This window comes from Chiloscyllium plagiosum, chromosome 19 (assembly GCF_004010195.1).
Source record: "Chiloscyllium plagiosum isolate BGI_BamShark_2017 chromosome 19, ASM401019v2, whole genome shotgun sequence".
Taxonomy (NCBI): domain Eukaryota; kingdom Metazoa; phylum Chordata; class Chondrichthyes; order Orectolobiformes; family Hemiscylliidae; genus Chiloscyllium; species Chiloscyllium plagiosum.
This window is the reverse complement of record NC_057728.1, coordinates 48,416,042-48,429,934: the sequence shown is the minus strand read 5'-3', so window position 1 is coordinate 48,429,934 and position 13,893 is coordinate 48,416,042. Positions and strand designations below refer to the sequence as shown.

The following is a 13,893-nucleotide window of genomic DNA, read 5'->3' as shown; positions in this document are numbered from 1 at the left end:
CTGTTGGGGAGAGCAGAGAGTAGTGCTGCTAGCTGGTGTGTTTTTGCAGAAGGTTGGCTTGAGGGCCAAATGACTACCTTTTGTGCTGTACCCATTCTTTGCTTCTATGAATTTAATTTTCGAGGAGGTGATGGTATAATGGCAATTAGTAATCCAGAGCCCTACGCTAATTTTCTGTGTCTCTTGGTTTAAATCCCATCATGACAGATGTTGAAATTTTAATTTTAATAAAATCTGAAATTGAAAGCTAGCTTAATGATACAACCGTTGTCATTGACATAAAAATCCGTATGGTTTACTAATGCCTTTTTAGGTAAGGAAATCTACTATCCTTGCAAGCCAGTCAGTTGTATCAAAGTATAAACAAGGGAAGAAAACTGGATGGATCACTCAGCATCAACCTAGGCACTGGAAACGACATCGGCAAACACTTTTGATTCTGCAAAAGTCCTCATTATTATTCTTATTTCTGGAATTTGATGCCTGGTTTGGTGGCGGAGGCAGAAACCCTCAATTCCTTTAAAAGGTATCCGGATTTCCACCTGAAGTGCTGTAACCTGCAAAGCTATCGATTCATTGTTGGAACATTGATTAGAGTAGGTGGCTAGTTCTTTTGGTTGGTGCAGATATAATGAACTGACTTATATCTTTTTGTCTGTAACCTTTCCTATGGTTCTAACCTTTAGGTGTTCACATCAAAATCAAAAGAGCTGTCTCACAAACTCGCCAAGCAGCAGCCTGATCATCTAGAATAATAGAAAATAAGACGAGGAGTAGGCTGTTCAGCTAATCGAGCCTACTCTGCCATTCTCTATGATCATCTTCTATCTCAATACTGTACCCATATTGCCTTTAGAAATGTTTCTTTTTAAAACATATTCAGTGACCTGGTCTCCACAGCCTGCAGTGTGAAGAATTCCATAGGTTCTTCACCTTCTGGATGAAGAAATTCATCTTTGTCTATGTTAGCAATGACTTACTGCATATTCTGAGACCATAACTCCTTGGCCAGGGAAAATATAATTCTTGCATCCCTGTCAGAATTTTATGTTTCCATGAGATCCTCTCATTCCTCTGAATTCAATGAATACTGGCCCAATCCACCCAATCTATCCTCATGAAAACCTGCCAATTCAGGAATTAGTCTGGTGAGTCTTTGCTGCACCCTCTCTTTGGGGTAAAGTTTTTCTTATGTAAGGGGACCAAAACTGCACACAGTACTCTAAGTGTAGTCTCACCAAGACCCTGTGCAGCTGGTGTAAGATTTTCTTATTCCAGTATTCAAACCCTCTTGCAATGAAAGCCAACATGCCCTCTTAACTGCTTGTGCGCTTGCTTGCTTTCAGTAATCAGTGTTTAAGGACACCCAGGTTGCTTTGTACATTAGTATTCCCCACCTATCACAATTTAAATTATAATCTGCTGTCCTTTTCCTACCAACGTGACATCCTCCTGCTTATCTGCATTATACTGATACCTGCTGTGCATTTACCCACAGCTCAACTTGTTTACTTTCACAGAATCCCTGGCTATGAATATCTTGAGGGCTTAATTGACCAGAAACTGAATTGGACCCAGCCATATAAAGCCTGAGGCTAAAATTCTGCACCAAATTGTTCAGCTCTCTCCAAAGTGTAGCCAGTATCTACAAAACACAAGTCAGGAGTGTGACGGAACTTGCCTGGATGGGTCGAGTTCCAACATCACTCAAAGGTAAATACTGTCCAGACCAAAGGAGCTTACTTGATTGACATTCCTTGACACCTTCAAGTTCACTCCCATCACCACTGATGCACACTGCCATTAGTCTGACATCATCAACAATTTGCACTGCAGTAACTCACCATAGCTACCTCACCAGCATCATCCAAACCCACAGCCGTCACCACCAAGTACAGGGATAGCAGAAGCACAGGAGCACCATTACCTGCAAGTCTCCATCTTGATTTAGAACAATATTACTGTTTCTTTACTGTCTCTGGGACAAAACTCTGGAATTGCCTTCTCATCAGCACTGGGTGTATGTAAACTCCAAGGACCGTAGCAGTTCAGGATGGCAGCCCACCACCACCACTTCGAGGGCAATTAGGGATGGACGTATGGACAAAAAATGCTGGTCTTGTCATCGACACCCACATCTCCTGAGCTGACTCAAAATAATTTCATTAAGCATAATTTCCTCTCTTATGGCTGATTGGACAAATACATCATTCCATGTAATTATAGGAAAAGGTAAATAAAAATGGCAGTACGTAGTAAATATTGGTTTAACTAGATTAGCATAATTTGTTTATAGTCTTATTTCTGTATAGGACCTGGATGCATCTGGAGGAAATTATTCAGCAGCTTTCAAAGTGACAACAAGCCCTGCATATATTAAGCATCACTGGTGTTTCAAGCTCAAGTTTTATTTGAAGTTAAGAGCAATTGATTTAATTTTTGAAAAGCATTAATTAGTTTGCATGTTGAATGCTTCAAAAATAAAGAAAACTGAAGAAAAAATAAAGAGCGCAGATAATTCTTTTAACAATTGGCAGGAATTAGCTTGATGCTGCAAACCATTTTCCAAAAGAGTCCTTCAGTGCACAGCAGAATTATATTTGACATAATGGGTATATTTGTAAAGAAAAATAACAAGATTGCTATCTTTAATGGTAACAATTCAAATTGACAAAGATCAACCGCCAACAAAATTGGGTATAATAGTGTCAAGAAATTAATTTTCTTAAATGATTCATGTCATCAAAAATAGCTCCATTGCATCTGAATCAGAGCCTTTAAGGCCCAATACAAGACTTAAGGTTAAAACAAAAGTTGACTGCACCAATGTAATGCTGAGGGATTATTGTATACAGTGGTGGGTGCCACATTATAGGAAAGATGTGTTTTCAAAAATTCATTCACTGCGTGAGGATGTCACTGGCCAAGCCAGCTTTTATTGTACATTCCTAATTGCCCAGAGGGCAATTAGGAGTCACCCACACTGCTGTGGGTCTGAAGTCAAACGTAGGCCAGACCATGGAGGGATGGCAGATTCCTTCCCTGAAGGACATTAGGGAACCAGATGGGTTTTTCCAACAATCGACAATGGATTCACAGTCATCATTAGACTCTTACTTCCGGCTTTACTCAGTTGAAATTACACTATCTGCTGTGGTGGGCTTCGAATCGGGTCCCCCGAACATTACCTGGTTCTATGGATTAACAGTTCAGCGATAAACCATGAGGCCATGGCCTACCTTGAAAGATTGAGAGATTGGAAAATACTGAAGTGATTTACAAGAATGAGAAACTATGATTGTGAGAATAGATTGAAGGATTTGGCAATGTTCTCCTTGAAGAGAAGGCGATTGAGAGGAAGTTTGATAGATATTTTCCAAGTCATATGTGGGCTGGAGAGAGAAGTAGGGAGAGGTGGCTCCCTCTCCTATAAGGGGGGAAAAAACAAGAGAGCTGGATTTAAGGTCATATGCAGGTGAAGCAAGCGTGATGTGAGAGAGAACAAAAGTGAGTAGCTCGGGGCATGGAATGCACTGCTTGGAAGTATGGTGGAGACACGTCCAACTGGGACTTTCAAGAGGGTGTTGGATGATGGTTTGGAAAGAATTGGCATGCAAGGATATAGGGAAAGGCAGAAGATTGGAACTGGGAATTGAACTAGTATAGCCAAGATGAGCCAAATGGACGCTTCTTGCCCATAACAATTATGATTCGGGGAGTGCTATGCTGTCAGTAGTAGTTTGTTTTTTGGATACAATGTTAATCTAAGCCCAACTGCCATCACAGGCAAAAGTAAAAGACATTTTGAAGAAAAGTGAGGGAGTTATCCCTGTGTCCTGACCAATATTTATTGCTCTGTCAACTTCACGAAAACAATTTTTTCTGGTAATTAGGGCATTACTGCCCATGGAAGCTTTCTGTGCACAAATTGGCTGCCGTATTTCCTGCAATACAACAGTGGCTACACTTCAAAAGTGATTAATTGGCTGCAAAGTGTTTTGAAATATCTGGTGGTTCTGAAGCAATCTGTAACTTTTAAATATTTCTTTCTCATGAGAAAGAATGTCTTCATTATATCACTATTTTCTTGGCATGGCATTTCAAAATGAGATATGGAATATAAAGTACTGAGATATGAGAGGATATTGATAGGTGTTAATTGGAAGTGAAGAACTAGTGCTGACTGTAGTTTGTGCTTCATCTCAATCCAATTTGCTAATTGTTATTTCTTATTTCCTTTTGTCTCTGAAGCAAAACTGGTTAATTATATTAAATATTTCCAAAGAAACCAGATGTTCCAAAGCACTTTACAGCCAATTAATCACTAAGTACACCCACTATTGTATTGCAGCAAGTATGGCAGCCAGTTTCTGCACAGGAAGCTCCCCTGATAGTTGGTCTTCTCTTTGTTTTGCTTTACAATGATGAAGTTCGCAAATATACCTCTGTTTGTAGATGTGCCTAACCAGAGACTGCTGGTGTCAAGTTTTACACAATCAACTTAACTTGAATCTTGATTGGCATGTGATTTTAAAAAAATACTAAAATCAGATCATTGCTGAATATCTGAATTTCTTTACTGTGCAACTTGTTGTGATCCTTGTAGAGACCAAAAACTTAATAACAAGATTGCTCTTTCAATGACTAATACAAAAAACTGCAGAGCAAGATTTTATATTTCAGCACTTTTACTGTGACAAATTAAAATCAACATCACCTAAACATTAATTAGTAGGTAGCTAAACAAATCATAGAAAAACTACCTATCATTAATTACCTGACACAATGAAAATCCAAATGCCATGTTATGCGCTACACCGCACTCGCTCAGCCGCGATGCAGTCTTGCACAGGAGGTCCCAAGCTCCTCTAATCTTCAACAGGATCTTTTCTTCTGGCCGCACCATGATGATATCTTTGCGTTGTCATTTGCAGGTGGTAGTTTATCAAAAGTAACTTCATTCAATGCTCTAAGCATAATCACCTGGACTTCAAATAACAAGGCAGACTCTGGTGACTCTTAGTCTTTAAATATCCACAGGTTGCATCTTTTCAAACATGAACTCCATCTCACCAGATATCGGCTTGATAATTAAAACACAAAAGCTTTCCTTTTTATCTGTTTTCCATAGCTGCCCCCGTTTTTGGTCTTCTCCCTAAATCTGTTTGCCTGACTGAGTCACTGTGTATAGCATGAACAGCTGCCATTCTAATGTGTCTAGGTGTTAAAAACCTGCTCCATATGTTAAATAGAATTTGACCCGTGCCCTGCCTAATGATGATTAGGTCATATGGACAAGTTTTGTTGGAGGCTACATCCCCTGCCTAAATTACTCCGTTTAACCTTAAAACAAAGGGGACATTTTGAAATAATTATATGTATAAAGTCCAATGGTCTTAATTTCATAGAAAACAAGACAAATACAGAGTTAGGATCCAATTCCAATCATTTGAACCAATGAAAGATGATGAGTAGAAAAACATTGAGTTGGGATGCAGAGAGTTATTTTTAATCTTATATTAACGTACTTTTTTGTAGCCTTTGTGAACTTATCAGTAATTTAACTAATGAAAATATGTAAATTTGTGTCTGTTTATTTACAAGGCATTATGAAAATATTCAGCCAGTATTCAGTCTTTAAACATTTCATTATATTTCTCATCTTCAAAAATCGTATACTAAAATTAATTCCTGTTTCAACTAAATCAGCTATATTTCAGTACCAAAATGGTATGGAAAGTAACGTATTTTTAATTTAATATTTGACTTTTGTTTTGCAGTATGTCCGGTTTTGGGATGAACAGGAATCAGGCTTTTGGGATTAATAATTCACTTTCAAGTAACATTTTCAATGGCACAGGTACAGTTTTTATCTTTTTAGTTTCATTGCCAAAATTTTGCTTTTCAGTAGGCCTTGTTTTAGTCTTCCAGGTGTCCGTCACGTTCCTCCTCACCTGAGCAGATCCAGTGTATGCGTCGGGCTTGTCCATAGGGGATGGCTGTTTTAATATGTTTTGGGTGGAAGCTGGAGAAGTGCAGCATTGTGAGGTTGTCTGTGGGTTTGCGGTAGAGTGTGGTGCTGAGGTGTCCATCCTTGATGGAGATGCATGTGTCCAAGAATGAGACAGATAGTCGAGAGTAGTCCATGGTGAGTTTGATGGTGGATGAAATTTGTTGATGTCACTTTGTAGTTTTATCAGTGACTCCTCACCATGGGTCCAGAGGATGACCACCTGTTGAAGGAGCGACGCTCCGAAAGCTAGTGTGCTTCCAATTAAACCTGTTGGACCATAACCTGGTGTTGTTTGATTTTTAACTTTGTTTTAGAGTCCTATATAGGAATAGGTTTAATTGAATTACACTTTTAAATTCCATGAATTAGTACACAAACAATAATTTGTGGTGGTTAATTATAGGGCATGTAATTCTGGAATGCTGCAAATGATCATTAGCTATGTAATTTCATATCCTGATCCTCCTTTGCAAAATTATTCAAACATTTTCTAGATTTGTGTTTTCCACTGGTGAAATAGGGGCAAGAAGGCAAAAATTTGAGGTGGTTATAGCTCTCACTGTTAAGGGTTTCTTAAATATGTGTGATGACATACCAATCCATTCTTAAATGAACATTAGGCCTCTTGCACATACTTAGTACTGATCTAATGCCTATTTAAATACTTGCCCTCCTAAATTGGTCAAAAACTGAGGAGAGAACATGCGGGACATATTTCATTTTGTTTTTCTGTGGTTGAACCAACAGAAAATGAGTGTTTCTTCTTTGCAACTTATATTAATGTGAGTCTTTACCCATGCTTGACGATGGTGCATAACCAATAAATTATCTATTATAATTAGAGACTCTTCGTTATAGTGAAAGAATGGGTCAAATTACAGTTGCATGTAAATTTTATGGATTTTTGAAAGTGATTGGAATCCACAGATTGGTTAATTTCCATGTGACAACTGAAGCCAGTAGCCTTAATAGTTGCTGCCATATGCATCTTCACCAATACACTGATTAGTATTGTGGCTGTGCCTGCCATCAAGTCTAGTTTTAAGTTGTTTCAATGCATTTTAGGCTATGAGTGGTGCACCAATATTATTTGTATTTTAAAGCATGCTGCACTAAGATAAATGTGATTAGGTATATTTGAAACAAAACGTTTTAAGATCTTTTAGTTAACCTGTGAACCTTTCACTTCTTTTAAATCAATACTGTTGAATTTGTTTTGTGTTTTAGATGGAAGTGAAAATGTTACAGGGTTAGATCTCTCAGAATTTCCAGTACTAGCAGATAGAACCAGAAGGGAAGGAAGTGGCAATCCCACCCCACTAATAAATCCGTTGGCAGGAAGGACTCCTTATGGTAAGAAATGTTTTTTTTTTAATTCTGAGTTTTATTTTTACTGCTTTAAAAAGGGAGTCTTGCATATCATATCCCATTTAATCCAAACTTCTAAACTATTAGTAAATGCGCTACAATGTCCCAATGATTTATATGGGGGGATAAAAGCCCCAGATTCATTCCCAGATCTGTGACTGGTTTGGCCAAGTTTATATAGATAAGAAGGAGTGATGGTCCAATTACCTCCTGTAACCTAAACCAACAAAAGACAATTTTGGCAGGATTCTTGCTCCTGAGGATATTCAACTAAAATTAGAGCTGTACATCTGATTCCTGTGATGTACTGTTGATCCATATCGAGGGACCAAGAGAATTCTAGTTTTAATCCATGATCTATACTAAATTTGTTGATTTTTGACCAGATAGTAAAGGAGATTATAAAAGCAAACCCAGAAGCAATGTGCTGAGGAGGAGGGAGTCTGGGTTGAGACATTCACAACTGATCATTATCTAATCTTTCATTCTTATGAGCGTTGATGCAGTGTGAGCCAGAAAGGGGTTCTACTTTGATTTTTGTATTGTTAAGTAAATCTACAATAACCTCCACATGAAAAATTGCTCAGCAAAGTACCCAAAGGCTATCAATATCTGTGGATTTGTACCTCTGCTTGTGTTGTAAAGAAGTAATGGAAAAAACACTGGTCTTTCCTGACCAAAAGCTTTTACAGTGAAAATGCTCTTCAGCTATTACCAATGACATTGTAGAACCAGCTAGATTTGGACACGACCTAACAATTCAGGGTTATTCATTTTATTCCACAGCTATGGAAAAAGTGTGTAGGCTTTGCTATTCCTCAGTTTACAAAACCAAAGTAAAGAGTTTGGAACCTGGTGACTTAGTGATGCTGGTCTGTGCCTGTTGGAGAGAAAGAAGTATTTGGTTGTCTAAGGATTATTATTTAACATTACATTATTGTTGTTAATGACCTATCGTCTGAAGGTTTATAAAGTAATGGAAGAAGTGATGCATCTGAAATGAGGTGCCATTTCGGTGATTCTACAGCACAGGATTACGTTTGTGCCAGAACTAAAGCAGCATGATATGGCCAGAGCTGAGTGATTAAACAAGTAACATACCAGGACTTCAACGCTCTTAACCATGAGTAGTGAAATATTAAGCATTCAAATGGAAAGAGATGATGGTATTGTCGAGCACATGATTACAGAAGACCAGACTGATTCATTTCTAAATATTTTCAGTACAAGTATAAGTATCAAATGGATGATCCTTTTCCTCCACCACCTGTGATCTTCACAATCGCATCTAAGAGGGTTTTTGCCCAAAACGTCGATTTTCCTGCTGCTCGGATGCTGCCTGACCTGCTCTGCTTTTCCAGCATCACACACTCTACTTTAGGAGTCTTCAGTCAGTTTAGTTTGTTTCATCTAATATCCAGAAGCAATCGACTACATCATGCACCTTAACATTTACAGGGCTTGACAACACAACACCATTATCAAGTCCTTTGCCATCAACATCATAGGTGTCACTGCTGACCAAACAATCAACTGAATGAGTTAACTAAATGCCTACTACACTGTTACCAGCTAATTATTGTGCAGAGTTTCAGCTTAATGGCAAACTAGATTCATAGAGATGTACAGCACAGAAACAGACCCTTTGGTCCAATTCGTCCATGCTGACCAGGTATCCTAACCTAATCTAGTCCCATCTGCCAGCATTTACCTATCCAGATGCCTTTTAAATGTCATAATTGTACCAGCCTCCACCACTTCGTCTGGCAACTCATTCCTGATACACCACCCTCTGCATGAAAATATTGCCCCTTAGGTCCGTTTTAGAACTGACCCCCTCCAACCTAAACTATTACCCTCTAGTTATGGTTTACCTTACCCTAGGGAAAATAGCTTGTCTATTTACCCTATCCATGCCCCTCATTATTTTTGAAATGTCTATAAGGTCATTCTTCAGCCTCGGACTCCCTAAACTGTCCACCATGTAGAAGGCACAAGTCAGGATTATGATGAAATACTCTCCATCAGACTGGATAGGTGCAGTTCATAAACACTCAAAGAAACTATGCAAAGTAATTTTTTTTATTGTCTAGGATTTTGACTCCACTATAGTGAAGGCATAGAAATATAGTTCCAAGTTATAAGGTCTGTGCCTTAGAGGAGATCTTGCAGGTGGAGGTATTCCTGTCTCTGTTGTCCTCGGTGGTGACGGTCACAAGTTTGGAACACATTGTTAAAGGAGCCTTAGCAAATTGCTGAGCACTGTTTGTGGAGGAAATCTAAGTTTACTGTGGATTTTAGAGTGCTGATCAGGCATGCTGTTTTGCATTGAATGCTGTTGATCATCTTGAGTTGTGAGAAGAGGACTCATGAAGACACTTGGAGAGCATTCTATAACATTCTTGACTTGTGCCTTGTAGATGGTGAACATATCTCGGTGAGATAGGAAGTGAATTAGAACTCATCTCCTCTTGCCCAAAGTCTTCCCCTGTCTAAAGGAGAAGGTCAGCAAGTCCATGCAAACATACCATCTTCCAATTTATGCTTCCTCTTGACTTGGATGTATTTTGTCAATGCCAAAAATCCAGAAACGTTCTACTTAAGAATGTTGCAGTGCATTTTAATAATTTGGACGACACTGGTTCAAGAAGATAGTTCATCACCTACTTGAAGCATTAGGAGTGGATGCTATTTGCTAGCTTTGCCAGTGACCCATTTCTCGACAATAAATAATCATTTTAAAAGTTAAGGATTTGGTGAGTCCATAGCCTGGATTTTATGCACTCTATCGATGGGTTTGAAAACGGGTGGAGCATGTAAATTCCAGCAGGTGGCCATCCAAGCCCCAAATTTTGCAGAGCTCATCCTTGTGCATATTAAGACATTTAAGTAGCCAATTATTGGCCACTTACCTTTTTTAAAAAATAATTTTCTTTATTCTTCCATGGAATATAGATTTTGCTGGCAAGGCCCAGTATTTCTTACCGATTTCTAATTGCCCTTGAACTCAGAGGCTAAGTGATGCCATATCATTGCTGTTGGTATGAAGTCCCATGCAGGTCAGCCCAGATAAGGGCAGCAGATTCTCTTCCTTCAAGGACAGTAATGAAACAGATATATTTTTACAATAAATGATGAATACAAGACTGAGACTAGCTTTCAATTCCATGTTTTGTTACCTAAATTCAAGCTTCCCCCATCTGTCATGTTGGCATTTAAGTCTGTGGTTTCACAACATTAGCCTGGGCCTTTGGGTACTCAACCATTGATTTTATCAGTATGTCACATCATTCCATCCCAATTAGTCTTATACCCGCAGGCAGGGGAAGACGATCATTGTGTGGGAAGCCTGCAAGCTTTGGCTACATGTGCTGGTGTTAGGAAAAGGTGGGAACCTCCCTTACAGATCTCTTTGGGCCCACTGGAGGAACACTACCCATTTGGCCAAACCTATGTTTTTACCCTCATCCTGACCTCTTGAACCTGCCTTATAGCCCAGGCTTACCTAGTATCCTTGATGTGGTGGGGTCTGCCTGTAGCCCCAGATCTTGGCTGGCACTACTGGGATAGAGAGTTGTCGGCCATTAGATTGCCTCGTCTCTCTGGGGCTTCTTTCTAGGATTAGATTGCTTTGATGCAGCTATTGTGATTATGGGTATGCTTCCATCAGAGTATTTAAATTCAAGCTGCGTGGACCATGGCAATCTGTAAAATCCAACCCAACATGTGGAATCTAACTGAACTCTTCACTGCCCTGAAGTACTATGATTTCTGAAAGGCCGCAAGTATTGTTGCTTTTTGTTTGTTTACATTATTAGGTTCTGGAACTCTTCTAGTCGTTTTGCCTCCATGATATGATTGGCATTTACTAGTTAAACAAAGCTATTTAAAAACATCAGTTACAAATTAGATAGACTCATAGAGATGTACAGCATGGAAACAGACCCTTCGGTCCAACCCGTCCATGCCGACCAGATATCCCAACCCAATCTAATCCCTCCTGGCCTATATCCCTCCAAACCCTTCCTATTCCTATACCCATCCAAATGCCTTTTAAATGTTGCAATTGTACTATCCTCTACCATTCCTCTGGCCGCTCATTCCATACTCATACCACCCTCTGTGTGAAAACGTTGCCCCTTAGGTCTCTTTTATATCTTTCCTCTCACCCTAAGCCGATGCCCTCTAGTTCTGGACTCCCCGACCCCAGGGACAAGACTTTGCCTATTTACCCTATCCATGCCCCTCATAATTTTGTAAACCTCTATCAGGTCACCCCTTAACCTCCGACGCTTCAGGGAAAACAGCCCCAGCCTGTTCAGCCTCTCCCTGTAGCTCAAATCCTCCAACCCTGTCAACATCCTTGTAAATCTTTTCTGCACCCTTTCAAGTTTCACAACATCTTTCCGATAGGAAGGAGACCAGAATTGCACGCAATATTCCAACAGTGGCCTAGCCAATGTCCTGGTACAGCCGCAACATGACCTCCAACTCCTGTACTCAGTACTCTGACCAATAAAAGAAAGCATACCAAACACCTTCTTCACTATCCTATTTACCTGCGACTCCACTTTCAAGGAGCTATGAACCTGCACTCCAAGGTCTCTTTGTTCAGCAACACTCCAGGACCTTACCATTAAGTGTATCTTGATTTATCTTTTTTCAAAACCTTTTTTTTGGTAGAATTGCTAATAGCAAGACTCCCAGTTTAAAGAGTGTCATCATGAATATGTTGAATAATGTCCCCTCTAGCTCTGTGGGTGCACAACCATGCAGCAGTTTGGAATGGAGTGCATGGTGCAACAAATGAACCAGTTTTATTTTTAAATATTTAAAGTGTTAAGAATTCTAGGACTAAAACTGCAACGTTGTGCACACAATGAGTGTTAAATCAGTGAATTGAGACTTTTGAGGTGGTGATACATGATCTTCTCCAGTTGGTACTTGACAGTTATTTTGTTTTTATTATTAACACAGTTCCCTGACAAAATGCTTCTGATCCATATGAAGAGAAACAGATGGCCCACCAAGGGGACAGATTTGTACCATTCTCCGGGCAAATAGCAAAACCTGACTGTTTGATCAGGACAGCCATTTTTGAATATGATTCCCCTTTCAAATGTGTGTAATATCAAATAAAAGGAATTGTATTACTAGCCATGTTCTGTCAATCACCACCAAAGACATGGAAAATCAATAGGAGAGATGAATAATCTAGTGCTTCCAATCTTGACAAGGTGTGGATTTTATTTTTATTCTGTAATTGGGATCTATTCATGGACTTGTGGAGCAATGTTAATTTCTTGAAGGAATTGTTCAAAATAACCAACGTGTCCATGGTCTTATAGCACAATGTCCATGAGGCTGACTAGTATTCAAAATTTGCAGCATGTTGTCACATGGGGAGTACCGCAGGAAATTGACCTTGCTTTTATATTGGAGACAAATGTTATAATTGCAGAATGTTATTTTAGCATTCCTTTTCAGAGGTCAGGGCTTTTCCAAAAGCCCCATCAGCAAATAAGTTCACATATTTACCTCTGAGGCTTATTTATGTCTCTTTGTTGGTCAGTTTGATCACCAAAGGTTGTTCACAGTTATGTGTGAGGTAACGATATCCAAAAGTTCAAACTTTCACCTTGGAGTCAGTAAGGCATATTTGTACAGTTCTGAAGGTAATCATATGCTTCAGTCAGGCTTCTATACAGAATAATTTATAAGATTAATTTATAGATTAATTTCATGGTTTTGCAGTTCAGCATAGGGTCAGTGATAGTATTCACATCCCTGACTTGATTCTGGATACAAGTTCCGATCCAAAGACTTCACTGCTGAATCCATTTGGCAATTTTATTGCATGATTGAGAGGATGCTGCATTTTTGTAGGGGCTGACTTTTGGATGTAGTATCTGGCCCTCCTCATAATTCTCAGAAGAGCCATTGACACAATTCAAATAGAGGCGTTTCCCCCTTGTCCGATTAATAGTTGTCCGAGAAACATTTTCTGAGACCGATTAATTTTTCATATAGTGCACTGCTGTTTTATGTGAGATCTTGTGTGAAATTGGCTGCTGCATTTCTTTAAATTACAATAGTAATTGAGATGATAGTGAAGAGCTTACCCTAGTTGCCAATCTTAAATTGTGAAGGCATCCAGTTAACTACAAATGCATTTTTTCTTTCTTGAAAATCAGTTTCATATCTTTACGCCATGTAACTTATAGCATTACAATTCTAAAAGTCCTGAACTTTAGAATGCGAATATGTTTATTCTATTTAAGGTTGTCCATGTGTTGTATATACCTAAACCTTGATAGGAATGTTCTGAATAATTTTCTGAAATTTTTACTATGGTGAGCATCAGAAATAACTAATTTTTGATGCGACTGGAGGTGCAGGTGTTGGACCAGGTTGGACAAGGTTAAACATCACACATCAGGTTGTAGTCCAACATGGTTTAGTTGGAAGCACTAGCTTTTGATGGAGTAGTGCTCCGAAAGCTAGTGCTTCGA

General features: G+C 39.1%; 1 protein-coding gene across 5 annotated transcripts in view; it reads left to right on the top strand.

The window, feature by feature from the left end:
• Positions 1–13,893, top strand: part of cnot2 (CCR4-NOT transcription complex, subunit 2) — a 149,448-nt gene that overhangs the window by 91,966 nt on the left and 43,589 nt on the right. For all 5 annotated transcript variants that reach the window (XM_043709757.1, XM_043709756.1, XM_043709755.1 and 2 more), the window contains 2 exons: positions 5,781–5,860; positions 7,241–7,366. In XM_043709757.1, coding sequence (XP_043565692.1) covers positions 5,781–5,860; positions 7,241–7,366 — 206 coding nt within the window. The remainder of the gene's footprint in view (positions 1–5,780; positions 5,861–7,240; positions 7,367–13,893) is intronic.